Source organism: Tursiops truncatus, chromosome 8, assembly GCF_011762595.2.
Source record: "Tursiops truncatus isolate mTurTru1 chromosome 8, mTurTru1.mat.Y, whole genome shotgun sequence".
In the NCBI taxonomy this organism is placed as follows: domain Eukaryota; kingdom Metazoa; phylum Chordata; class Mammalia; order Artiodactyla; family Delphinidae; genus Tursiops; species Tursiops truncatus.
In genome coordinates this window covers 7,638,743-7,665,621 of record NC_047041.1, presented here as the reverse complement: position 1 = coordinate 7,665,621, position 26,879 = coordinate 7,638,743, and the positions used below count along the sequence as shown (strand labels likewise).

General features: G+C 58.3%; 1 protein-coding gene across 1 annotated transcript in view; it reads right to left on the bottom strand.

The window, feature by feature from the left end:
- KIRREL3 (kirre like nephrin family adhesion molecule 3) overlaps positions 1-26,879 on the bottom strand; it is a 146,666-nt gene that overhangs the window by 12,581 nt on the left and 107,206 nt on the right. The window contains exons 6-12 of the mRNA XM_073807948.1: positions 20,153-20,303; positions 13,883-13,988; positions 8,627-8,775; positions 7,036-7,163; positions 5,801-5,927; positions 2,302-2,402; positions 208-406 (exon numbers count right to left, since the gene is read on the bottom strand). Coding sequence (XP_073664049.1) covers positions 208-406; positions 2,302-2,402; positions 5,801-5,927; positions 7,036-7,163; positions 8,627-8,775; positions 13,883-13,988; positions 20,153-20,303 — 961 coding nt within the window. The remainder of the gene's footprint in view (positions 1-207; positions 407-2,301; positions 2,403-5,800; positions 5,928-7,035; positions 7,164-8,626; positions 8,776-13,882; positions 13,989-20,152; positions 20,304-26,879) is intronic.

Genomic DNA, 26,879 nt, shown 5'->3' with positions numbered 1-26,879 from the left:
GCCTGCTGAGGGGCCGGCACCTGGGCAGCTGTCCTCCTCTTGTTCTGGTGCAGGCCAGTGCCCCTGGGCTCGGGGGGCCGGCCGACCGGCAGCGGCTGCGTGGCAGGTGAGGAAGGGCCTCCTGCCCGCCCGCAAGTGTAGGCGCTCTGTCCCCCCCAGGGCCCCGGAGGACCTTGCCTGGGGCCCTGCCCTCGCGGGGAGCCCCACCTTGCTCCTTGAGCCGGATGATCTCCGTGTCAGAGCCGAAGCTGTTCCAGGCGGTGCAGTTGTAGATGGTCTGGAAATCGGCCCGCACGATGCTGCTGATGGTCAGCGTGGAGATGACGCCCTCCTCGGTGCTGACCGTCTCCACCGTGTAGCGGCCCGATGTCCCCGACTCCAGCACGTTCTCCTTCCAGGACCAGGCCTGCCCAGGTGCGCAGAATTAGGAGGACATCCTGCCAGAGCCGCCCCGCCAGGACCACCGTGCCGCCTCCCTGCTCCTGGGTGGACGCTGCCAGGCCCGCGCTCACGCTCACCGCCACACGGCACAGGTCGACGCGCACGCCACAACACGTGTGCACACAGCACAGCGCCCGCAAACACGCCACAACAGGTGTGTGCACAGCACTGCACCCGCAAACACACGTCACATCATGGGTACACCTACCGTCCCACCCACAGTGCCAACACGTGCACACGCCAGTACGCCCACGTCCCAACACACAGCACAGACACGTGTGCACACAGCACACACACATGTCACAACACGGGTACACCTACCGCCCCACACGTAGCACACACACACGTACACACACACAGGCTGGGCCACCTCAGAGGGTATTTCCATCGACACGGGGCCTTACGCGGCTTTTTGCTGGAACATATTCCCAGGCAAGCAGGGGCTCTGGGGCGGCGATGGGAGCCCCTCCGTCAGCTGGGGCCCCTGACAGATGGTGGTGAAGGCCAGCCCCAGGCTGACTGAGTCTGGTTTGGTTACTTCGTGCGTGTCTTTGTACAAACGTTACGCTCTGAGAGCTGCGTTTGTGAGAACCTTAGTGCAGCTTGGTTTCGGCCGGTGAGCGTTTACCTCTTCTCAGAGCCCTTTCCCGTACACTGTCACCGCCTGCCCCACCATGTTGCCCTGGGCTCTGTGGGGTGTTTAGCTGCACCCTACAATGTCTCCAGGTGTCGCCAAATGTCCCCTGGGGGCAGAACCGCCCAGGTTGAGAACCCCTGGCCTAGAGTTCCATTTCCACGAAGAGGAAGACAGTGTGACTGTGAACAGGATATTATCGACACCAGCACGTGTTACACTTACACTTCAAAAAGATTAGAGTGAAGGGAAGAGGGAGGCGTAGGCATTAGTTCTACGCGTGGACCCTTGCCCTTTCTGTGTGACTCAGACAGTGAATGAACTGAATGCCTGAGGAAGTGTGTAACGCACCAGTGCTCTAACAAGGACTTCATCTACAGGGTGACACCTTAGCTGTTGGCGTGTGCCTCCCACGCCCCTTCAGGTGCTGCCGCCCTGGGGAAAGGTGAGACTGCCCTGTGAACTGGACCTGGGCGGCCTTTCGGCAGGACCGCCTGGGCACTGGGCTTGCAGACAACAGTGTCTCCACCCCTCCCCCGACACCCAACAGTGCGGGGAGATGCTCACCTCTCTCTGTTTTCCCGCCCCAGCTTCTACCAGTGTCAGCGGAACCTGGGTGGGAGACCCCCACTTCTACAAATGCAAATATCTGGGAGGGCTACATGTGAGCCCGTCAGGCGGCCCAAGCTGCACTGCGGGGAGGGGCGGGGAGAAGGGAGTGACGCTTTCAGAGGGAAACTTGCTAACCGGGGCAGCACTCTCCACGGCATCGAAGCAGAGGAGGGCTGTGGAGGCGCAGAGAGAGGTCTGCTGACTCTAAGCTGCATCCTATTTGCAACTTTGCTAAAGGCTGGCCTTGAACCCAGGAAAGGTAAGAAATCATTTTTCCCCTTCTGCTGCCCTCACTTGCCCTCTGCCCCCAAGATGCAGAATTTGGTCGGAACCATTTGTGTTGGCACACAGCTGAGAGGCAGAGAAGAGTTAAATACACCCGCAGGCGAGGAGCACAGCCTGTCCTGAGAAAGGAGACTGCCCATGATTTTTGTCTTCGTGATGCCTTTCCAAGAGACACAAGGCAGGAATAGTTTTCCCCGACGGGGAAAGGCAGTGCAGAGGCAAGACTGACCAGCCGGGTGGTGGAGCGGCTGCAGGCACAGATGACCCACCAGGCTGCCCAGCCTGGGGGCCGTGCCACTGGCCCTCCCTGCTCGCCCCGGGGCACTCACGATGCGGTCGGGTGGCGGCGTGCTCCGGATGAAGCACTTGATTTGGCCCTTCTCCCCGTGGAGGGCGTGCTGGGTCTGGGTGCTGGAGATGATGGGGGGTCCTGTTGGGGAGACAGCATCACATCAGGGATTCGGGAGGGGGTGGGCCCTGGCTGGGCCCCTCTTGGCAAGTTCAGAAGTTTATACATTCATTCAGTCGTTCAGCAAACAGTTACTGGAGGCCTGTATATGCAAGGTGACGGGCGAGACAGGGGACTCAGAGATAGATGAACCTTCAGTCATAAACGTCTCAAGGGATCGTGAGTGAGTGCCTCTAGGTCAGGACGCCCAGAGACATCAAGAGCTGTCACAGGAGGTGGGGAGGTGAGCACCAGGCAAAGTGCTAACCGACTTCACAGGAGAGAGAACTCTACCCGGCAGGTGGGGAAACCTTTATGAAGAAGGCGGTACACTGCGAAGGGAGTGGGGGAGGTGTCAGGGAGGAAGGAATGTAATGTCACCTCCACCTCAGCCAGCTGTTGGATTTCAAACCATTCCCTTGTATCTCCAGTAGAGGGCGCGCTTGCCTAACAAACCGGTGTCCTCGGCAGGACAGGAAAACCAGGCAGGAAGGGAAGTAAAAGATGTTCCTCCACGAAGCGGCGAAGCGGGGAATCACCCCCCCACCCACCTGGCATACATGGCTTGGGCTGGGCACCTTCACGGACTTCATCTCACATGTGTCTCAGGAGATCCCTTAGTTCATCGCTTTGCACGCCACATACATACCTGGCCAGCCCAGGTGGGACCACAGCTCCAAAGCTGACCCTGACATTATCCTATCCCGCCCGGGCGTGCGTGCGTGGGTCATGTTTATGGATGTCTCTGGGGACACCTGGCTCATGTACCACCTCGGACAGCCTGGAGGGTCCACCAGGATTCCAGCAGTGCTTCCTGGCCAGTTCTGCCTGTTAACTAACCCAAATGACTGCATTTAGGCTGGGAAGGGAAACGTCTTGGAGATGGGAGAGGCAGACATGAGGGACCCTCAAGATAAGGGCTTCCACCCTCAGGGGGCCTTCAGAGTTCCTCTCTTAGGAACCTTAGCTCCAAGAAGCCTTTGGCCAGGAAGGCTTCATGCTTTAGGACCTTGGTTGGCGCTTGCGGGCTGAAAGTGATGATCCTGTAAAACCTTTTCCCCTTCACTCCCCAGGAGCTAGGATTTCCCTGGGGTGGGGGTGGGGGGGGGACGGTGTCATCAGCTGTTCTAAAAACGATCAGGTAAATGCATACACATTTAAGGGCTTCTTAAAAGAAAACACGAATCGGGGTAAGGGTAGAGTGGGGTGGGAGAGGCAGAACACAGCAGTAGTACGGTTTATCTCCCCCTTCCTGCAAATCCCGGGTTTGAGCCAAATCATGGGCCAGTTTATTCCCCAAAGGGCGATGGCCAGCAGTCATCTCCCGGCCGGGATGCATTTTGATGAGAACCTCATCTCATTTTGGATTTGTTCATAGTGTTGATTCCTTCAGCCTAGTCCAGGCCTGCCCAAAGGGCTTCACCACCCCTCCCCACCTATTCTCCAGACACAGGTATAGACAAGTCCATTCCCAAGTCCACGCACGTGCCGGCTGGCAGGCTCCTCTCTGTGGGCCACTTCCTGCATCCTCCTGCCTCAGGGCATGATGACCCTCATTCAGAAACAAGCAAACTGCCTCCTCGCTTCACTCCAACCTCTTGGGTGTTTCTCTTCCTAGCAGCCTAGGGGAGCTTGTGTCAGAGGATTGGAGGCACAGGCGGGGGGTTGGAAAGAACGACCCTGGAGAGTGCAGATTAAACCCTGGATAGACACCAGGGCCCAGGCTGGGGTGTCCCATCCAAGAGGAGTGTCCCTTTGAGGTGTGCATTCCCTCCTCAAGAAGCTGCTTTGAATCCCTGTTGGGAAATGCTTGGAAGTCTAAAGTGACAACGGATTTTAGTCCTTCCTTTATCCGTCGTGTTTTCCCCAGCAATGAGGATGCTCATTTCAAAGCTTCAGGCTTGGGGACCCCGGGGGCCACACGTGAGTCTGAGGGTCCCCAGCCCGGCTGGTCACAGGGCCATCGGAGCGGAGCTGGCCGTAGTCATGGGCCAGCACGACTCCCAGCGCCCTCCCAGAGCGGGTGGCGGGTAGCCGGGGAGGCCGCTGATTTCACCAGGGCCTAGCGCCTGAGCCGAGTGTCAGACACAGGAGCCGGCAAGAAAAGGCTGCAGCCCATGTTGCCATGGATATATGGAGGTGCGATCAGATGCTGTTATTTTTAGCCCTGCAGCGCCAATTTATTGGTGGCGTCCTGGGGACACGTAGGAAAGGCAGGAAGGCTTCCGAGTCAGGGATCTGCCCTGGACAGACGGCTCCGGGGTCTCAGCAGATTCACCCTCCCTCTGGGGCTGCCACGACTCTTGGCGAGGGGGGAGGCAAAGAAAGAGATGGAGGGGGCTGGCTCATGGGGACCGCACCAAGCTGGTTTTAGTTTCTAGCAAAGCAGAGACTAGAGGAAGCTGTGTGCCACCTGGGCTGATTTCTGGACCCTGGCTCAGCCCCTCACTAGGGCCCTGGTCTGGAACAGGAAGCAGAGGCCTTACAGACGTGGGTCTGTGGCTTGGTTCCTCTTGGGGCTCAGAGCCTTGATCGGGAGACAGACTATGCGGGAGCAGAGGCCTCACAAGGAAACCGAAACCCAGCGGAAGGAGGACGTTTCGAAACACAGAGGGAGCTGTCTTAGCATCCTCACCCTCTCAGACCAGCTGCGTCGGTTGCCGGCGTGGCCCACGCACACATAAAGGCAGGGACATCGAATTTCCGCCCTGGTGCCACAGCCTTCTCGGGTCTGACCTGAGCTAGGTCCCAGCTTCTCTGGGACCTCCTACATCCCATCAACCAGGCCCCGTCCCCTGAATGTCTCATGTACCAGTCATCTGGTAACTCACACTGTGTTCTTGGAGAGAGATGGCAATACTCTCCTGCTGTGGTGATCTTATTACGTATAATAAGACAAGTTCCCTGCCCTCAGGGGACCCCCCCCCCCCCTGAACTTGGCCCTGTGGGGATGGTGGCAGGTCTTCCTCACTGAGTGGCTCTAAAAATGGGAAGAGGCAGACGAGGAGTCATGGAGATGCCCCCTTAAATTCTCCACCGGGGCCCAGGTCATGGTTGAAGCGTAGATATGGGATCTATGTTGGTTGCCCAGTAGCTCTCGAACTCTTTTTCCTGGCCAGGAATAAATTCATCAGCCATCACTTTCAGGGCTGAGACCCCTTAGAAGGAACACAGAGGAGGGAGGTGACCAGAGAACCACCCAGGTCCTTTGTCACCCCAGGGCTGGGCTCTGACACGGACTGGAACAGGTGGATGTAATCACTATGGACCCACAGTTGGAGGTGGATGTGAGGCCCAGAACCCACGTGTGCCCCTTGGGGCAACACCAGGGACCCTCTTGGCCCCCTTCCAGCCCTGCCCTGGCATGAGTGGGGTCTTACCATTGACAGTTAGGGTCACCTCTCGCTCCCCGGCCCCTACCCGGGGCACCACAGCTCGGCACACGTACTTCCCCGCGTCCTCCTGGCGGACGGTTTTGAGGGTCAGGGTCTTCTCATTGCTCAGGACCTAGGAGGAGTGGGGAGGGTCAGACCCCGAGGGCAGGGGCCACGCTCTCTGTCTCAGAACCAGAAAGGCTGAGAGGCAGGCCGGGTGGCAGGGTACACAGTCTCCAGCATCTCAGCAACAACAGGGGGTGGGGTGGGAGCCGGAAGTCTTCTTACACAGTGTGCCCGGCGGGCTGGCGGGTGCGGGAGACCACGGCACAGAGCACCCCGTGAGGCTGAAACAGCTCCGCCCCAGCGGCAGCCCTGAAGGGTGGGAACGCAAAGTGGGGGTGAGAGAGAAGGAGGGGGCCTCCCTGGCTGGGGCCCCCAGGGCTTCCTCATCCAGGGGGTCTGCCAACCAGCCCGTACCAGGCTGGCCAGGGGTGAAGCTATCCTGCCGCTGAGCATCTCTGAGGGTCCCAGATCTGTCTTTCCTGAGTCATTTGCAATATCCCTTTGGGATGAGGTTTGGCGTGATGAAAAGAAAACAGGCTTTGGCAACAGCTGCTCTGAGTGGGAATCCCGGCGTCAGCGGTGCCTGCTTGTGTGGCTTTGGGTGTTAATGATCTTCTTGGAGGCTCTCTCCTTATCCCTGTAATGGGCGCAGTGACACTCAGAGGACAGGGCGGTGTTCGGCACACAGTAGGGCACACAGAAGCCACTTTTCTGCTGCTTCTCCCCCTGCTTCCCTGCCCAAGGCTCTCACTGGTCCTCCTGGGAGGAGGGATGTCTGAAACTCCTAGGCACACTAAAGAACACATACACTTTAAAAGGGGAACACAGGAAGAAAGCAAGGCTTAACCCCAAAGTTAAAGGGTAACAACTATTTGGGGCAAGCGAAAAAGCCTTTCTAGTGACTTTTCGCCCCAGCATCTTGGGGACCACCTGCTTTTCTTACAAGGCTCAGGATAAAGCAGAACTGCACCGGCTGAATGTGTTTAGACCCAAGGTGGGTACGTGTGGGTACCTGGGGCTCCCTCTCCTCCTTCTGGGGCCTTCCTTCCTTCAGTTCTCATGGGAGGCTAACGTCCCCAATCTAAGAGTGAGAGGGGCCATGGGAGGCAGTTCCCTCCTGGACTGTGGACCCCGCACCCCTCCAGGGCCCTCCAGGGTCTGAGCTGCGGACTCACCACGCCAGAGCCCCGCTTCATCCAGACGATGGTCAGGGATGGGTTGCCTGTCCAGGCGCAGCTGAAGACGGCGTCGGAGCCCAGATCCACGAGCAGGGATTGGGGTTCCGTGGTCATTCTGGGCCCGACTGCGATGGGAGGAAGGAGGAGACAGGGCTCTCGTGGGCTGGGAGCTCTGGGGACCCTCCTTGCTGCTGCCTCCCCTGCCCCATTCTGGTTGGGGGAGGGGGAACCACTGGTGCCACGACCCTCCACTCCGGCCCATTGCCTTCCGTTCCGCGTCAGTCCTCTACCGATCTGGGCCCGGGTCTGGGCAGTAAGCAGGAGACCCCTCTCCCCCAGTCCAGCCTCCCTCGGGCCCACCATGGGGGTAGGCAGCACCAACCAGCCCCAAAAAGCGGCTCTGGTCCCATTTCTGCCTGGACTTGCCCCCAAGGGCTCTCCCATCCCGTTCCCTCTGTCCTGGTCCCAGGAAGCCCCCCTGACCCCAGTGTGGGGGCAGAGGGTCCTTCCCCCAGCCCAGAATCTCTCTGTGTCTGCCTTCAAGTCAACTGGCCACCTCCTGCAGGCCTCAGCCTTGTGACCGGGAGTCAAGGTACCCGTGCGTCTGGCCGAGCTCCCTGGGCCCACCCAGGGCCCCGCAGGGCCACTGCAGGGCTCTGAGATAAGGAGTGGGGAGGCCAGGCCTCCTGGAGGTGCCCCCCCCGCGCCGGCCGCCCTCCCAGGTAACTCTCTAGTCCAGCCCCGCCCCACCTCCTTTTCAATCCACCAAGCAGGTGGCCTTTGGCTCTGTTGCCCTACACCCGCCCTAACCCGAGTCCCCTGCAGACCAAGCCTTGCTTCCCAGAGTGGGTGCAGCCCTGGGATTTCAGGGGTGGTGACGGGAGGGTGTGCAGACAGCTGTTTTCAGGGAGCAGAAGGTGTGAAATCAGGGTCAGGAGACCCAGATGAGTCCCTTGGTGCAAAAAGGGAGTCGTAGCACTTTCTGCTGAGGCCCGGACGGGCGAGGGGGCGGTCAGGTCAGGCATAAAGTTTGCAAAAGTGCTTCTAAATCTGTAAAGGGCAGTGGATGAGCTGATGCGCAACGCTGTGACCACAGCTGTGGGCTGTTTCCCCGAGGGTCCCTTCCTGGCCACTGGGGAAGAGGGGGAGGCCCTGATGAGAGGCGGACCCTCTTCAGTCCTCATTCTGCCACTTACTCGCTGCGTGACCTTGGGCCTCCATCCCCTCATCTGGGTACTGGGAAGAAGAAGTCCAGCCTCCCCGGGTGATTTTTTTTTTTTTTTAGTAGTTTTTTTTTTTGGCCACGCCGCCTGGCTTGTGGGATCTTAGTTCTCTGACCGGGGATTGAACCTGCGCCCTCGGCAGTGAACGTGCAGGGTCCTAACCACTGGACCGCCAGGCAGGTCCCCTCCCTCGGTGACTATGAGGGTGGAGATAAACACGAGGGAAGCTTTTCGTAAAGCGCACGGATTACGAGCCTGTGAGGCACTCTTATGTCACGTGCAACGAGGCCACGGCGGTTCCCCCTGCCGCGAGCAGCGCCCAGCCAGTGCGCGTGCGCCCGGGAAGCCCCTAAACAGCCACTCACAATAGACGTCGACATTGCGGCTGATGTTGGTGCTGCCTAGGGCATTGGTCGCCTCGCAGGAGATGGGCTCGGAGAAGTACGTGTAGTCCACGGTGGTCCGGTACACCTCCCCGGAGGCTTCCTTGATGATCTGGCCCCGCTTGGCCCACCTGCAACGCAGGCGCCCGGGCTGATGTGGACCTCCGGTGGCAAGGGCGTCCTTCCCGCCCGGGGGGCTCTTCTCTCTGGGAGCCGGACGCATCCATCCCGCAGAAAAACGAGGCCCAGGGAGGGGCGGCGTGGGGCAGGCCCCCGAGCGGTCCCTCAGGGGAACCCTCTGCAGAGGGGTTACTCCCAGGGCTAGGGGTGTGGGGTTGGTGACGGGGGCAGTGGTTTCTGGTCCGTGGGTCACCAGGCAGCCGGCAGCACTCGACTAGTGGGTTATTCTGGAGGGAGGTGGGTTGACTATTCAGTGGGTCAGCGCACCTGGCGGGCCAGGTGATGGCTAACCCAGCTGTCAGTCCCCAAACCGCTTGGCCCTCTTGCTGCTCTGAGCTCTCTCGGGGGTGGCGGGGGACCGTCCTGGGCCACATTGGAAAAGAAGGAAGCCAAATCCATGACCGAAGAGGCCCAGGTCTAATGGTGTGTGCCCACACACGCGTGCACTCCTGCACACACACGCACTCCTGCACACACGCGTGGGGCTCTGGAAGCTCGATTTCCAGACAAGGCGAGAAGCTGATGGAGAGGTGTGAGCAGTGGTCCTGACTGCTCCCTCCCCAGCTCGGTCAGCTCTCTCCGCCCCCCTGTCCTGACTCCTGTCCCTGGGGGCGGGGCGGGGCGCGGTCCCCTCATGGTGTCCCTCTGTCTCTGAAAGTCCTTTCAGCCTGCCCCATGGTACTTGCTCTGTTTCCTGCCCAGCCTCTGCCTCCCACCCAGGATCCGCCCCTCAGAGGCCTGGGCTCCATCAGCACTGGTTTGATGGGGGCGGGGGAGGGGGGATGGGAAGACAGCTGTGCTGACTTCTTTGCTGGGCCAATTGGCTGATCTGTGTCTTGGACCCGGCTCAGGGGCGGTGATCACTGCGTTGGACCGGTAGCTGGGCAGCCTGCTACCTGTGGGGCAGTGCGGCCGGGGTGGGGGGGGTGTGCCTGTGTGCGTGAGGCTGGGGTTTCCTTACAGATGCCTTAGGAGAGAGAGTTCAGAGCTTCCCCTGGTTTACTCCTGTTGCGGATAAGACTTTTTTAAAATCACAGAACTTCCGACCAGGCTCTTCCTACTGTGGCTCAGGCCTGTTTTGGGGTGCATGTCTTTACCAGAGCTGGGCAGGTACCTTGGCCCTGTAGTCGTTACCCTGGGGACACAGTCCCCTGTAACCACATTCCTGGAGCCTTTCCTGGGGCCACAGAGGCCCGTCTCCTGCCCTTCCTGCCCTTCCCTCCACCGGCCCCCACTCAGCCTGCCCGTCTGGCCGGAGGCTGCCCGTCTCCCGGCACAGCAGGGAGCATCAGGCTGGCACCATGCGGTTATTATCTCAAATTAACATGAGGTCGTTATTCAGAAGACAATAATAACAATTATAGTTTAACAACAGAGCGAACCATAGCTCCCCGAGAGCCGAAGGAGCTTCCCAACAAACTATTATGAATTATTCATGAACCATTTCAATCTCTAACTTTAATTTAATGACCAGACTTAATAGTCAGGTACAGCTCCCGCCTGGGGTGGCTGAGTTCAGTCCCAGACACACGGTCGGGGGTCGGTGTCCAGCCCCTACTCCATCTACCCTGCTGCAGTGAAGATTTAGGCGGTGGGATGCTGGGGGGTGGGGCAGGCAGCTGGCTGGGCTGGGGGGAGGCAGGTGAGCCCCTCCTGCCCTGCCCGGACCCCTGCTCTTGCCTGCCCACAGCTCCAGATGCTGGGGCAGGGGTGGGCTTGGCCCCAGCGAGCAGGCTCTGCTGGGCAGTCCTCTTCCATTATTGGGGGGTTCCTGGGGCAAAGGGGGCTTTCTCCCCACCTGTCTGGGTCCTCTCATAGCGTAAGAAGGGCGAAAGCTCCGCCACTGGGGCCCTGAGGATCTCAGAGCTGCTGGGGCATCCTCAGGCCCGGAGCCCAGTGGTCCCGGCCACACGGGTCTCCTCTTCCCCAGAGCAGGCTGGCCTGCCCTCTCAGAGCCAAAGAAGGGAGACTTCAGGGATGCCGGATGGCTGTGTGGCTGCGGCTCTCAGCCCCCAGGGCCCGTCTCCACCTTGGAGGTGAAGGGGGGGCAGAAGGAAGTCTTATGCCGTCTTCTCCCAGGGCCACAGGAGGCCAGCTGTGGGGCAGAGCCTTGGGGGGCGCCCCACAGTGCCCTGCTCACATCCCACTCAGCCAGTCTTTCTCTTCCCCATGTTTACTCCCCTCCCACACCAGAAAGTCCCTCGTAGGCATCCCTTCCAGAAGCTCAAACCACTCACTGAAGCAGCTGGTCACACGACCAGGGGTGAGCCGGGATGCAAGTCCCGCCCGCTCCCGTCTCCCCTCCCATCTCTCTTCACTTTTCCAGCTTCACTTTTCCAGTGAAGCTTTCCAGCTTCACTTCCAGCTTCACTTCCTCCTTCAGCTTCACTTCCTCCTTCTCCTCTTTCCTCCTGTCCCTTCCCTCTCCCACCACCCACCTACGCCCCTGCTGCCACTGCTGCTGTCACTGCCTCGAGACGGGCGTCAGATTAAACCTTTCCCAATCAATGTCTAATTTGGCGAGAGCGAATGTAAGAGGATTCATTATTTATATCACACAATCGGGAGGCTGGTGTGTCAAGGCTGACAGGCTGTTCTCAATAGCCCTGCCTTTCACTCTGGGCGGTGGGACCCGCCCTGTCACCTGCCCGGGTGGGGTGGCCCTCAAAGCCTCAGAGGGGAGCAGAGAGGCCGGAAGAGATGCGCTTCAGGTGCGTGTGGGCCTGTTCTGCTCGCCCCGGGGCCGCTGGTCCAGTGGGGCAGCCGAAGTGACTGCTGAGTCCAGATGGATGGGCTCCCCTGCCCCCCCCCAGGGCCCCTTGCTGGGTGCTGGGGTGGACGAGGGCGTATCTCTAATTTCCAAGATTACAGCCTCTTATGCGGAACAGGAGGAAGCAATAAGACCAAAGGAAGTTAAGAAACAAAGACCCCTTAGTCTTGTCAAAGTCAGTTGGGAAAAATCGATGTGCCTAGGTGCCAAGACCTGCTCAAGGCTTTTGCTCTCGGATCCCAACACCACGTCTAGAAGGACCATCTGCCTGCTGGGTGAGCCCTTCCCCAGGCCAAGGGGCTGAGCCAGTTGGGGGTGGGCACAGACGTCTGCCTCCGCTTGCCATGGCCCCTGCACCCCCTTCCTCCCGGGCCACCCCAGCTCTCCCACATTTTTCTGGAGGCCAGAAGGGCTCCCTGAGAGCCTCTGGAGTCCTGGAGGGAGCCTGATTCGCACCAAAGCCTTTTTGGGGCCTATGGCTAATCGGAAGCTCAGGAGGAAAGGTGGCAAGTAAGGATAGGTGCATATCTGCAGGGGGCCTGCCTGAACCTCTGGCTCCTCCTCTGTGTGTGATGAGCTGACCCAGGCTCTGAGCTGCAGGGAAGGATGCGGATGGAGGGGAACCACAGGTGCCCAGAGCCTGGGGAAACCCGCACGTCCTGGCTCATTCACTTTTTAGTTTGGAAGCTAAATATAACTTTGTAGTTATAGAAAAGTCACCAGAATGGCCCAAGTACCTGCCATATTCCCTTCACCTAGATCCACCTGTTGTTAGTATCTTGCCACATTTGCTTTCTGATGACCTCTCCATACGTAGATTTATACCTTATTATTGTCAACGATGTGAGGGTGAATGTGGGTGTGCCTGCCCGGGGGGGTCAGTGGGAGAGAAGGCCTGCCCAGGGAAACTGGCGTTAGAGGTCTTTTCTGGGCAGATGGTGCCGGTGTTTAGTGCTTGCGAGCAGAGAGCAGACAACAGAGAGAAGCCCACCTGTGGATGGAGCCCAGGTCTTGCAGGTGCAGGGTGGAAGCTCAGAAAAAAACAGAGACTCTTTGTGCATCTCCTTCTGCACCTTTGTCACTTGTCCCAGTCAAACCAGACCTGCCCCCTGGACCTAAGGGGCTGTAGGACTCCAGGGTGCCTGAAGGTCGTCTGCCCTTTCTCCTGCCTCTAGCCCAGTGACTGGTGAAATCGACAGGACGGATGGGTTTTCCTCCCATCCTTTATCTCAAGGATAAAGACTCTGAGCTTTTCCTGGGTTTCCGGTTCCAGCGTTAATTATCTGCACTGCAGGGGCACCACCTATGTCCAGCCTGAATCTCTGGCTGCCCCTCTGGCCCATTTCCTCGAGTTCTGCCCTCTGGGGCCGCACTGCCTCTCATCTCCCCTGTCCTCCACTCCCACTGGCAGGCTTGTTTCCTAGTCTGGGACCATTCCTGGCACTGGCTCATGCTGGGGCTTCATAGCCCATCTCGACAGTGGAGGCGACACCAGGCTCTTCCATCAGGTGTGGGCTGGGGGAAGGGACGGGGCAGAGTGAGGGCTATGGTGAGTTGCACAGATGCCTCAAGGAGGGGAGTGTCTGAGTCAGACCCCGGAGCACCTCTGAGGCCGCTCTGTGTCTGGAAGTCTTGGGTGGTGATGGTGCCCGGGCAGGAGGGTGCCCAGAGAGGGCTGCTCTACGTGTTTACGGAGTCTGCGAGCTAATGTCCTGGAGCACCGAGTGCGTGCTACACAAGTGCTCCACTGAGAGCTGTTAGGTGACCGAACTGCGGGCCCGCCTTCAAGAAGCTCAGTCCACAGGGAAAGACAGGCGTGCGCAAAGAAGTGACGCTTTTATCAGTGTGGTGAGCAAAGGCTGCACAGGGGCGGCGGGTATGATGGATTCCGGGTACCCGCCGCTCAGGGCTGGCTGCCCCGGAGACCCGACGCCCCCAGGAGAACGGTTTGGTGAGCACAGGACTAGAATCCAGATGCTGATTGATCATGCTCGTTCTCCTGGCTGTTTCAGCTTTTTTTTCCCTGAGCCTCTTTCCCTCCTTTCAGAAATAAGGGGTAAACAAGCTGTTCAAACAGAAGGAGTGAAATCTTCTGCCTCAGAGGAGGGGAGTGTGTGCTCATGAAGGAAAGGAGAAGTCCACCTGGCCAGGGGTGAACGGGTGTGCTGAGCACACCCACAGTGGACCAGGCACCGTGCAGGCACCGACCAGGACCACAGGTGATGCCCCTGTGACAAGGAGGGGTGTGCAGGGCGCCACGGTCTGGGCCTCCCCAGCAGGGCTCTTACCTGTACTGGGTGACGGCGGGGTTGGCCTTTGCAGAGCAGTGAAACGTGACCACGTTGTCCTCCAGCACTGGCTGTGGCTCCACCGACAGGTTGACAAGCGGGGGGTCTGCAGAGAGAAAGGGGTGTCCTTGCAGACGGGGAGCTGCGTTCACGGTTTGGGGGCTGAATCCCCGGGAGAACATGAGGGTAAAGGCCAGTGATTCCACCACCTGGGACTCTCAGAGCAGCCACTCCCCTGGGGGTCCCCAGAAAGTTGGGGGCCTTGGCAGGGGGCTCCCTGCCTCCCTGGAAGTGCCGGATTTCAGGCCGTCTGGCGGTGGGGTCAGGGCTCCCGCTGTGGATTCAAGGCCGGTGTTTAAACGAACGGTCAGCCAGGAAGCAGGGCTGCCTGGGCCTCAGAGCGTACTGTCCACCTTCCAGCTTTGGGAGTACTAACCACTGCAGAAAGGAGAGGTGGGAAGAGGGGCTGCAGAGGCCAGAGGGGGATGTGGACACTAAGCCCCTTTAAATACTAACTTTCTGTCTCTGAAGTATCTGTTTCGTGTCTCTTTGTGTAAAGGTTCTGGTGCATCTGTTGCCTTGAAAGTGGCATTTACACCCTTTCATCAGCCTAATCATCTCTGCTGAGTGCTGACTGGTGTCACCCAGCCCTCAGCTCCCCAGGCCTGGCTCGTCTTTCTCACTCAACATGACGAGAAGCCCAGCTCTGAAGTGTGAAATGGTCGGAGGTAGCGGAGACAGAAGTCAGAGAGGGGGAGAGAGACGGGGAGACACAAGGACACACAGATCCGTGCCGAAGAGAGGGGGGGGACAGGCAGAGAGATGCCTACATAGGAGAGACATGGAGATGAGGGAGGGAGAGAGAGAGACATAGAGAGAGGGAGACATACACAGAGAGAGAGAGAGACACAGAGAGAGGGAGAGAGAGAGAGAAAGTGCAGAGGCAGACTAAGAAAAAGAGGCAGAAACCCAGAGAAGCAGAGAGCAGAGATGGACAGGTTCAGAGAGAGACTGACATGTACACAGAGACACACAATCAGACAAAAAATTTAGACTTAAGGCAGAAAGACCAAGGGAGACTAAACAGATGGAGACAGAAAATGATAGGGTGCTGGGGAGAAAGACCAAACAAAATAATGAGAAACTGAGAAAAGAGGGAGAAACAGACGCGGAGTGACCTAGAGATGGGAACAAGAGGAGGAGGGATCGACAGCAGAGATAAGAGGCGGGGAATCAGCCCAGAGAGAGGCCCCAAGGCGGCCTGGCCCTCCTGAGCTCCAGGGAAGCAGCCTCGGGACCTGCTCTAAAAGCTGGGCATCCTCGAGCTCCTGGGCACGCGCCCAGGCCCCAGCACCCCAGGCATCTGCGCTTCAGGGGAGGGGCGATGACAGCCAGTGCCTGCCCTTCTTCCTTGTCGGGTCCTGGAGGTCCGGCTGGAGTTCGGCTCCAGGCTGAGTGAAGAGGGCAGCTTGGTCCCTGCGTCCTAGCCAGGCCCCGCGGCCACGTCTTCTAGCCCGACCTCACCAGTAAGCACGGCAATGTGCTGGAAGGGCATGAGAACTTTCCAGGGGTTCAGCCCATTTTCAGAAAAAGAAGTGAGGAGGTCGGTTTCTCAGAGACCACCGAGAAAATGCTGACCCCTCTGCGTGCATGTGAAGGGCACCACCGGGGGAGCGAGACCCCAGCCGCCTGGCCCAGCTCCTGGCTGAGACGGCAGGGTGGTCCCCGAGCCCCTCAGAGAGTCATCTGTGCAGTCGCCCAGCCGTGGACGGAGCTCACCCACCCCGGAGTTGGGATCCTTTGGCCACTCGGCCTCCCTGTGCCCTGCTGGTGCTCAAGCTGCCAGTGCTGGGGCACCGGGCCCAGGGAGATGACCCACAGGGGCTGTGCTGGGGTCTGCAGACAGCTTGTTAAGACACGGGAGAGAACGCTGGTTCCTGAGCAGCAGGTGGAGACTGAGCTGGGGCTGTTCTCCCCACATTATCCCCGGGTTCTGGTTGGGGACCACGAGCTTCTGCTACTGGAACAGCTGGCTTGTCTGCCTTTTTCTGGAGAGTTAATTACCGGGGAAGTACTTCAGTGATCTCAATCTTGGTTTCTAAAGCGTAATTCCAGTGGTCCCAAAGATGTGTGGCCAGGACTCTCCGTGACAGCTCTCCCCACACCTCCCAGGAGAGCTGCACCCCCAGAACCCTGCAGCCTCTCCCCGGCTTCTGCCCGTCACCCTGATGCCGGCCCACCCAGCCGAGGACCACCGGCTTCCAGGGCTAGTTCAATGGCCTCTAGAAACCCGCCACAGAACTTGCGGGGTAGTTCCAGGAGGTCTGCCCTCACCTGGATGTGCTTTATAAAGTGATGAGGCTTTGGTGGCAGGGAGATGGGGCGCACACCTGATGGAGGACCCCCTTCGGGCTGCCTGCTCCCCTCCTCCACCACAGAGCTGCCCTTCTCAGTTTATCCTGTGAGCACCCCTCTCCTGCAGCTTCCCTACCTCTCTGCAACATGCTCGGTACCCCAGCGAACAGGCCCTGGGAAGCTTCCACACTTGCCAGTCTCACCTGTGCTCCCACCCGAGGCCCAGAGGTGCCCGTGCTCGTCTCTCCACCCCTCTCCTCTGCACGCGCAGGATGTGAAGTCTCAGTAGTCTACCGGGCTCCAGAGGTATAAATAGTTTATGTCATATCCAACTATTAAACACGATTTTAATCCCATTTGTGATGTCAGCTGAATAACTTGCAGGGGGCAGCTTTGATGTAGCTGGTGGAACTGAGATCGCATTGAACAGATGTCACAGCTGAGAGTCTTTTAGTGTTTCCATCAGCAACCTGCCCGTGTGTGTGTGTGTGTGTGTGTGTGTGTGTGTGTGTGTATGTGTGTGTGTGTGTTTTCAGGGGAAGTATTACATCGAGGAGGGGGTGAGAAACTCCGTGATTCAGTGATTGTACAGCACATCCATTTGCAACTTGGCAGCTGTACGCAGAGTCCAGATGTAGCAAGGCTTTGGGGGTGTTAAGCTTTCTCTCCCATTACTCAATCTGGGGGCTTTGTCTTCCGTTGGGTAACATCTAAAGACCAAGGGAAACAAACAACAAATGTGTTTTTGCTGAGTTTCGTTGCTTCTTGGTTGACTGAGAAAATGAGCAGGTTTGGAAAGGCAGCTCTGATCCAGCCCGTGGTGTCCACAGTGAACAGCTGGATGCTTACTGAATGAACAAAGGGATACGCGGGGGCAGGGGGAGAGCAGGAGGGAGGGCGTGGCGAGAGCGTGCTCTCTTGCTCGGCAGGCGCACGCAGACACCTTCAGGAGAGGGGACAAATGGATGCAGACCTCCCCCTGTTGGGGCTGGGGGCATCGGGGAGGGGCAGCTGCACCCCCAGGACTGTGCACGGTAACAGCAGCTGACAGGTGCCGGGCGCTGTGCTAGGGTCACCACCCGAATGGTTTAATGTAATCCTCGCAGCCAGCAGGTGAGCCAAGCGCTGCTACCTCCACGCACAGATGAGGAAACCGAGGCACAAGGAGGTCAAATGACCAGGTCGGCATCACTCAGTAAGTGGCAGAGCCAGAATTCAAACCAGGAAGGATGCTATGGGTTTAACCACGACGCTAGACTGCCTTGGACGGGGCCCACCTAGGAAACCGGGCACCTGGGTTCTCAACCTCAGCCCGACCTCATTCCCGATGCCTCCCCCCTCAGGTGGCTGAGTTGTTCCTGGAAAGAAGGCCAGCAAAGTCCAGAGACCTGGCAAGGCCGGCGACCTCCTCCCGTGCAGACTGTCATCTGCGTGCCCTGGTAAATTGATCATCTCATTAGAGTGTGTTTAGAGGAATGTGTTTTAGTAGTTGGTGGGCTGTTGTCATGATGATGACTTTCTTGTTGACAGAAGAGGTTCTGCTGTGTGACGGATAGCGGACTGGAGGAAGCAGGAACACCCCTTGCCCTGGGTCTCTCCTGCCAGGGCCCAGGAGCCGCCCAGGTGGTTCTTTTGTGAGGGTTCCGTGGCTGGCATAGGTCTCCTGACCAGCTGGGGGGTTGGTGGGCGAAGGAGGGAGGCGCTGCACAGTGGCCACGACTGGCAGCCTGTTATAGGAGGCTTGGATGTCTGTGTCTCCCACCCTCATTCCTCTCAGATTTGGCTTGTATCTTGAGAGAGCTCTGATTCACGGTCAATCTCAGGGCGAAAAGAGAACTCGGATGTCATTCGATCAGATCAGACAAGGAACGGGCATGTCTGCGGTGAGGTGTCCAGCTTAGGCCCGCATGGCTCGTGGGTGGTGGAGCCTCTCTGGATGTGGACCACTCCATCCTCCAGCATCTCGCTTCCTTTCTGTAGCTGGGCCTGCTGCTAGATGCCACGCCTGCTGCATGGAGGAAGCAGGCGGCTGTGGACAGCCAAGGCCTGGACTGGGGTTGGGGAGGGAGGCATCCCTCTCAGCGTGACCCTGAACTTACATGACCCTCAGAGCGAGGGCCTCCCTCCCATCGCCCTGGTCCTAGACCTGGCCAGAGTCCTCTGCCTGGTACAGGTGGGGGTGGGGGGGTGTTAACAGCTGGTCAAAATGGCAAATACAAAACCTTCTCCAAGGCCTCAGCTGTTGTGTCTAGGTGTCCGGAGCAAGCCCATGTGAGGGTTTCAACAGTTTCTTCCGCCCTCTGGAACCTAAAGGTCACCTGCCAGGATTCCAGACACTGGGAGAAGTCTGCTCTCTGGCTCCCAAGGCGGGCCCTGGAAGCCCCAGGACATGGCCCCTGCAGACCCCAGATCCCTGGAGAGCCACGTGGAGCACAGAATGCAGACACTTAGATGAGCCAGGGCTGTTGGGAGGTGTTTCTAGGTGGATTTGAATTAAAATGAGTAAAATGGCAAGGAAGAAACAAATGCCAACCTACAGCTCTGGGCTTGTCCTTCAGAGACTCCAACCAAAGCCACCAGCTCATGGTGGCCTCATGCTCTGTGGCAGGGAGGGGGGTTTAAGAGAAGAAGAGTCGACTTCCGGGGGCTGACACTTCCAACCTAAGTCAGTCCAGTATGGAGAGCAAAGCTGCTGGGGCCCTGTGTTGAGCTCACCTTTGTTCGCGGAGGCCGACGGGTACCGTAGAGAGATTTTAGACCTTCAGGGGTCTCCTTTAGGGACTTTGGGAATGCAATGCTGGAGGAGATTTAAAGTGTCACTGTTCATGCTCGTCGTAATAACTGACCCTGGCTGAGGGCTCCTGGTGTGGACGTCTACAAGAAGAGTTCCCAGCGTGGGCTCTGGAGAGCTGGATGCCCACCTCAGAAACCCGTGCGGCCTGGGGGCCCTCGGTTTCCCAGATAGGGACCGCAGTCGTACCCTGGTCCGGGAAGATCCCACATGCCGCGGAGCAACTAAGCCCGTGCGCCACAACTACTGAGCCTGCGCTCTAGAGTCTGCGAGCCACAACTACTGAACCCGCGAGCCACAACTACTGAGCCCACGAGCCACAACTACTGAAGCCCGTGTGCGTAGAGCCCGTGCTCCGCAACAAGAGAAGTCACTGCAATGAGAAGCCCACGCACCACAACGAAGAGTAGCCCCCGCTCGCTGCAACTAGAGAAAGCCGGCGCGCGGCAATGAAGACCCAATGCAGCCAAAAAGAAATAAATAAAAAGATTACATGAGATAATACGGGCAAAGTACGAGCTGACTGAGCGATGATTCCTCTTCCTCTTCCTCTTCTCTCCCTGACCGACGCTGCCAAGACAGGGCCTGGTGCCGTGCCTCCACTCTGGAGCCCTGGGTGCCCCTTCTGCTCCCAGCACCTCTGCTCTGGCTTCCTCTCCAAGGGAGGGTGTGAGGCCGCCCGGCTGGGCTGGCACTGCCACGGCTGACCACCCTATTTGTCGGTGTGGAAGTTCTACCTCCTACAGGTATGGAAATGGGGCTTCAACTTGTCGCTTGTAAAGGACCCTCATCGGTGATGTTTTCTTTTGTTTGTTTGTTTGTTTTTTGGCCGCGCTGCGTGGCAGGCGGAATCTTAGTTTCCTGACCAGGGATCGATCCCGTGCCCGCTGCAGTGGAAGCGCAGAGTCTTAATCACTGGACCGCCAGCAAAGTCCCCAGTGATGTTTTTAAGAAGATTGTCACCCTCATCTCTGACAGGAAGAAGGACAAGATGGTCCTTTGGGTGCCCCTGGGGTTGACTGACCCAGGTCCTGTCTCCAGCCCTCCTGCAGGGGTATGGCTCTGGCCTGGCTACCTCCCCCCACCCGTGCTCCGGGCAGGGGTGGGGCTGGGTCAGTACTCACGCTGGATGTCGATGGTGACCGAGGTCTCCTTTCCTCCGGGGATGGCTTTGTTGGTGGCTCGGCACACGATGCTCTGCCCGTTCTCCACGTCGCCGGGGGAGATGAAGAGGGTACTCACAATGCTCTCACGCTTGCCGTCGCGAAGCAAGGTCTGCGGGGGGAGAGAAGGCCCTTGTCACTTGTCACTCAGCTGGGGTGGCCTGGGTGGGTCACGTGCCAGTCTTGGAGAGGAGGAGGGAGCCCTGTGGATGGAGGTGGGTCAGCTCAGCACACCCAGGGGAGCCCGTCTCCATGCAGAGCCAGGGGTTACCGTTGGCTCCCTGGCCCAGATGTGTGCTGGGCTTCGGCTGGAACAAGGAACTGGAAAGTTTTCCAGCATGTGTGAAAATCAGCCTGGACTTGCCCACCCTGACACATAAAAGAAGCCAGGCTGGGCCTGACGGAAACCAGCTTCTATGTAGAAATGAACTTGTGACTATTCTGCCTCTGGCCTGGGGGTGTCTCTGGGTCTGCAGGAAGCTCTGAGGTGGGGGGCTACATGCAGGTGCTGTGGCCCCTGGGGATGCCGCAGGCTGTAGAAGGGGGTGCAGTTTGGGGGGTGGGGGTAAGGGCGGGGCTGGGAGGGATGTGGGCAGAATCAACGCACACTGACCATTTCATTACTTTACCTGTACAAACCCTTTCAACGTTTCAATCGTTTCACTTCCTGACCTCATTAGAGCTCGGACCAAGCCACAGGCGGGACAGATGCCATCGTCTTTCATTTGACAGGTGAGAAAACAGGTGTGATCAAGAGAGGCTACGGAGCTTGACCAAACTCACTTCAAGTTGGTGATAATATAAGTAAGAGGGTCTTGGAGTGAGTTGAATAGTATCCCCCCAATTCATCTTCACCCAGAACCTCAGACTGTGACCTTATTTGGAAATAGGGCCTTCACAACTTGGTTAAGTAACTAGTAATTAGTTAAGGATCTTGAGACAAGATCAACCTGGATGTAGAGTGGGCCCCAAATCGAGTGACTGGTGTCCTTGTAAGAGGAGGAAAAGACACAGGGAGAAACAAGGAAGGGGGCCATGGCGAGAAGGAGGCAGAGATTGGAATGATGATGTCACAAGCCAAGGAAAGCCAGGAGCCACCAGGACCTGGAAGAGGCAGGAAGCCAGGAGCCCCCAGGAACTGGAAGGAAAGCCAGGAGCCCCCAGGAACTGGAAGAGGCAGGAAGCCAGGAGCCCCCAGGAGCTGGAAGAGGCAGGAAGATCCTCCCTCTGGGGCCTTTGGAGGAAGCACAGCCCTGCCCACACCTTGATTTTTCGCCTCTACAAGTGTGAGACAACACATTTTGGTTGTTTGAAGAACCAAGTTGTGGTACTTGGTTACCGTGGCCCTAGAAACTAACGCAAGCCTAAAGGTCTCCTGTCTTCCCCGTGACCACGAGGTCATTCCTCACAGCTGCTGTTTCCCATCATTGCCGCTACCCCCTCCCTCCTCTGAGCCCCCTTCCAGCTACTTCCGCAGCCGTTTACTGCCCCGAACCCTGAGCTCCCTGGTGGCCCACGAAGGTGGGTGCATACTGGGGAGGTGCAGTGTGCAGGAGGGTCACTTCAGGGGACAAGGTGGGGAGACTGGACTTGCTCAGTACACCCCAGGAAGGAACTTGATCCTGCAGCAGGGGGTGCCGGATGCAGTCTTACTTTGCCATGACTGGAGCCAAGGAATAGATGGACAGACTCTACTTCCTCAAAACCTCCCTGAGAATAACCATGACATCCTCTCTAATCCTCACAGGACCCTGGAAGGAAGGGAGCCTTGTCTCCTAAATAACGGAAGAGAAAACTGAGTTCAAAGTGAGTCAGGAACTTGCTGGGCAGGGCTGGGATTTGCACTTGAGAATGGTGAGCCCTGAGCCCATGACCCTCCCACTGCAGCTTCCTGAGGACCTGGAAGCCGGGTGGTGTGATCCCCACTTAAAGGTGGGAACAGTTAGATAATTAAGTAGCTTCCGAGTTTAGCAGTGACATGCAGGCGGCTGGACCCTGCCTCTAGGTCCTCAGTTCAGTACCCTCCAACACTAGGAGAACAGGACGGGAGCTTCGGTCCAGAACGGCGCGTCCTGCTGTAGACAAAGCCAGACTCAGATGCCGGAGAGATCTGCAGAGCAGGGCAGTAGTCCCGGCCTGTTTCTCCTCTGCTGTAGAACGGCCTGGGCGCAGGCCTGTTCCCGTCCATATTCTCTCCTGGGACGTGGGGTGATGGTCTCAGCCCTGGGCAGAGGGATCTTGGAGAGGGGCTGGGGGAGGGTGCTACGGTCAGTCCCAGGAGCCGGTGGGGTAAGGGTCTTGAGCTCAGCCTCAGGGCCAGGGCGCTAACCTGGAGGCCGGCCCCCGGGGGTAGGGCTTGGCGCGCGGGCGGTGTAGCCCCGCCCAGCCGGAGCAGGGAGCTGCGGCCGCACCAACGTAACCTGCTGGCTCCGGCTCTGCTGACCTCCCGCGTCTATAAATAACCAAGCGATAATCAACAATTTCCTGGATGAAAAGAAGACCTCGGGGTTGGGGTTGAGGAGGGAGGGAGATCGTATTGTTCTTCCTCCTCTCTTTTTCTTTACTTTTTCGTGGTGCTAACGAGGGGCATTTACATAAATTTTACTCTGCAGGCACCCCTCAGGTTGATCTACTTGAGGGGTGCAGGGCCGGTGGGAGGGGAGCCGGGGGCCGAGCTAATTAGGCCCCTGACTGCTGCCCGCTCCCCGCACCCAGGGCGCTCCTCGCCCAGAATGATGATTAATGACATATTTACTGTGTCCGGGCGTGTGCTTTTCTGGGAAATAAAAATTCTGGTTCAAGTTGTTTGTTCCGCCTAATTAGAGAAGGGGAGATGTGTTCATTAAACCGGGGGAGAGCTCAGCGCCCGCTCCCCACGGGCCGCTTGGGGGTGTGAAGGCGAGGCCACAACGCGTTCCTGGGGAGGGAGCCGAGCGCAGGGCGAAGAGGGGGCCTTGGTCTTCTCACCCTGGTTTTCCTCCTTCCCTCGTTCTTTCCTTCTGCATCTCCTCACCTCTCCTTTCTTTCTCTTTTCTTTTCCATCATTCCTCTCTTATAAACCTCCACTGTTCTCACATGCAAATGAAACCCTGGGACTTTGTGGCCTCCAGGTCCAGGCCAGGTGGACACTCTCTCATTTGCTGATTCTTGTCACTTCCCCGTCCTCCCTGCCCCTTCCCTCCTCTGAACTTGGCTCTGGAGACGCACCTCCAGGCCGCCACCTTCTGCTTGAGAAACGGTCGTAAGCACGCACTCAGCTTCAGGAGGGTAAGTGGGTTATTAGCGGTGAATCACTGTTTCTGGGGTCGCCACCTCCAAGGCCTGGGGCAGCGTTCCCTCCAGCTTGGTGGGCACTAGTGTGACCCTGATGGCCTCTCCTGCGGGTGCCACCTGTGTGTGCAGATGTGGACCAGGAGCGGGGCCTATATACCTCACCTGCACAGGGGTGAACATGCCAGGGCCTGTGTGCGTGTCCACCGGCCTCTGGTCCACTAACTGCTTCCAAAGAGCCTTCCTGACTGTCCCAGTGTCTGCGGGAGGCTTAGGGCTCATCTCTGGCCCCTGCCTGTGCTGTGCTGCTTCCTGTCTGTGCATCCAGCCCCCCTGTCCCACCCCTGAGGGCAGGCACTTGGCATTCAGTTGGCAGCGGTAGTGGGGGAGCTGGGCTGGCCAGGGGCAGACTGCACCCTGTGTGAGGTTATCCAGTGTGGGCAGCTGCCACCACTCTGCTCTTTCCAAAGCCCCTGGAGCCTCAGCTGGGCAGTGGAGAGCCAGGCTGAGCCCCAAGAGCTGGGAGGCCTCGTGAGCACAGTTGAGGGAGGATGGAGGTTTGGAGGGAATGCATTGGGTGGGTGGCCCAAACCTGGTGCTGAATATAGGATGTTCATTGATATGCAAACAGCCTGGAAAGGGCTTGAACCGGCCTGATTGCCTGGCAACAAGGCCTCCTCTCTTCTCCCTCCTCACTCACCTCGCCCACCTGCCATGTCCCTCAAGTTTTTTTAATCATCTCTTTGCCTCCCCTTCTTATAGCTGCCTGGGGACTCCATTGGTGCCTGTCATGTGGTTTGAATGAGGGCTGTCAGGGAAGGTGGAGGTTTGCACGGGGCCTTTTGCCCCAGACCCTGTGTCTTCAGGGACCAACCCCCAGTTTTGTTCCCTGGGGCCAGGAAGGATGCTCTTCACAAAGAAGGCCAGGATGAGCGGCAGCTGCACACCGAGTAGAGACTCTTGGCCCCTAAGACGGACAGATGAGATGGGGGGTACTGGGGTGACTGGAGGGGAGAGATTGCAGAGCTGGGCTCCAGTGAGGGCCCAGCGTGGAACCTAATGAGGCTCATTGGTCCTGGGGGTGGGTGGGTGGCCCCTTGGGCAGGCAGCAGTCTGAAGCTGGAGGAAGCAGTGGGGTAGGGCTGGAGGGTAGGGGCTTCAAGGGTAGAGATATACACGACTGTACATCCTAAGACCAAGCGACCCTGTTGTGCGCACCCGGGTCAAGGTCTCATCCCCCAATGTGGCTGCTGCTGGGTAGTAGCAGATGGGGCAGGGATCTGGCTCCCATGGAAGACTTCTCTCTGGCCTCAGCCCAGACTGTCTCCTCTCCTCTTCCACAACCTGTCCTGCGTCCCCTGGTCTGCCTTCCCGATGAATGCCAGGTGGCCTCCATTCTGGTGCCAGGCCCGGAGAAGACGGCCTGAGGCTGGGTGTCCAGGAAGAGAGGACTTGGAGAGAGGCCCCGCCATCCTCTCCCCTGCTTCTGCAGCCAGACACCTGCTGGGAGCTGCGGGCCCTCACCCAAGCACCCGGGCCGCGAGGGCTCTGGCGGCCGTGGGTCCAGGGAGAGGCTCCACAGCCTGTGCTGCTGCATCCTCTTCCCGAGGATTCTCCCAGGGCGAGGGACTTAGCCATCCTCTGTGATGCCATCCTCAGTCCCACCAGCCCATCCTTCCCCTGCTGGCCACACGGTGGAGGAGCAAAATGAACACCCCACGAAACCTGGGCTGCTGTGTGACCTCTGGGGAGGGAGAACAGGGTGAGCCAGACGGGGCTCTGGGAGGAAGGGCCCAGTAATAACAGCGAACGTTTTACGAAGCCCTGACTCTACACCAGGCACTTTACCCAGTGCTTTCAACGCATTATTCTCTCTACGTCTCAAAGCAATCCTAACAGGGGTCCGCAGTTATCATCCTCCCGTTTTGCAGATGGGGAAGCTGAGGCGGAGAGCTGAAGTTACCATAATATGTGATGGGGCTCAGGTCTGAACCAAGTTGGTAGGATCGTGGGGCCTGCTCTACTATGACACTGTCACACTCGCCCAGGAAATGTGGATGGCAGGGTGCACCATGGGGCCCTTGCGGATCAAGTGAGGGAAGGCAGTGATCCTAACAGCCTTGCTTCCCTCTGCCCGGCACTCTGCTCATTCAAGCCTCGCGACCAGCCTTTGAGGCAGGTGCCGTGGCTCCCATGGTAGAGATGGGGACTCTCAGGCACAGCAAGGTTAGGGAGCTTGCCCGTGGTCACAGAGCTAGAAGGAGGCAGAGCCTGGATTCAGGCTTCCCAGCCCCCTGGGTCCACGGGCTTAACCACCCACCATGTGGTAAATACGGAGGCTTCAGCTATGAGGGCTTTCAGGGCCACCCTGTGGGATTTTTTTCTGTAGACGGTGGACCCTCCTTGACTTTGTGTACTCGTGTGTCCTCTCAACCTCTCTCTCTCCCTGTCTCTCTGTCTCTGTCTCTCTCTCAGATGCTCATGTCCCTGGCCCCTTCTCTTGCATAGCCTGTCTGGGGCTGCCCTGCCTTTGGGACTTCAGAAGTTCCTAGGTCAATGGCACGTGCAGTCCTGGGGAAAGAGGGGGCAGCAGAGGGCTGGGCTCTGGCAGCCCCCAGAGCAGATGCCATATGAGTATGGCTGGAGGATCCAGCCTTCTCCGTGTACCCCAAGTCACAGGTTATAGCTTGTCAGACCTGGCAGGTCCCTGCTATATGTGAATTGTGTCCGCCCCACCCCCGAACTCATATGGTGAAGCTCTGACCGCCAATGGCACATATTTGGACATAGGGCCTTTAAAGAGGTAGTTAAGGTTAAATGAGGTCATAAGGGTGGGGCCCTAATCCAATAGGACTGGAGTCCTTATGAGAAGAGGTAGAGACACCAGAGATCTCTCTCTCTCTCTCTCTCTCTGTCTCTGAACACGCAGAGGAAAGGCCATGTGAGGATACGGTGAGAAGACCGCTGTCTATAGGAAGCCAGGAAGAGAGGTCTCACCAGAAAGCAACCTCACTGGCACCTTGATCTTGGACTTCCAGCCTCCAGAACTGTGAGAAATGCATGTCTGTTGTTTAAGCCACTGGTCTGTAGTATTTTATTATGGCAGCCCAAACAGACTAATACAGAGTGTCTGATCCAGCCCCTTTGCTTTACACACAGGAGCCTGAGGCTCAGGGAGTGACTTTCCTGAAGTTACACAGTAGGGATGGATCCCAGGACCCTGGCTGGTGGTGCTATAGTTCCTGTCGTGGGCCGTGGGCCGGCGGGAGGGTGACAGGGTCGGGTGGGACAGAGGGTGGAGCGTGGCCTCCCTGCTCTGGTCTGCAGGGGCACGGGGCTGGGCTCTCGGAGGGGCCTTCCCCTCATGGACGAGGCCAACGTGCTGGGGGCAAGGTCCAGCAGTGACCCGGACCTTTCT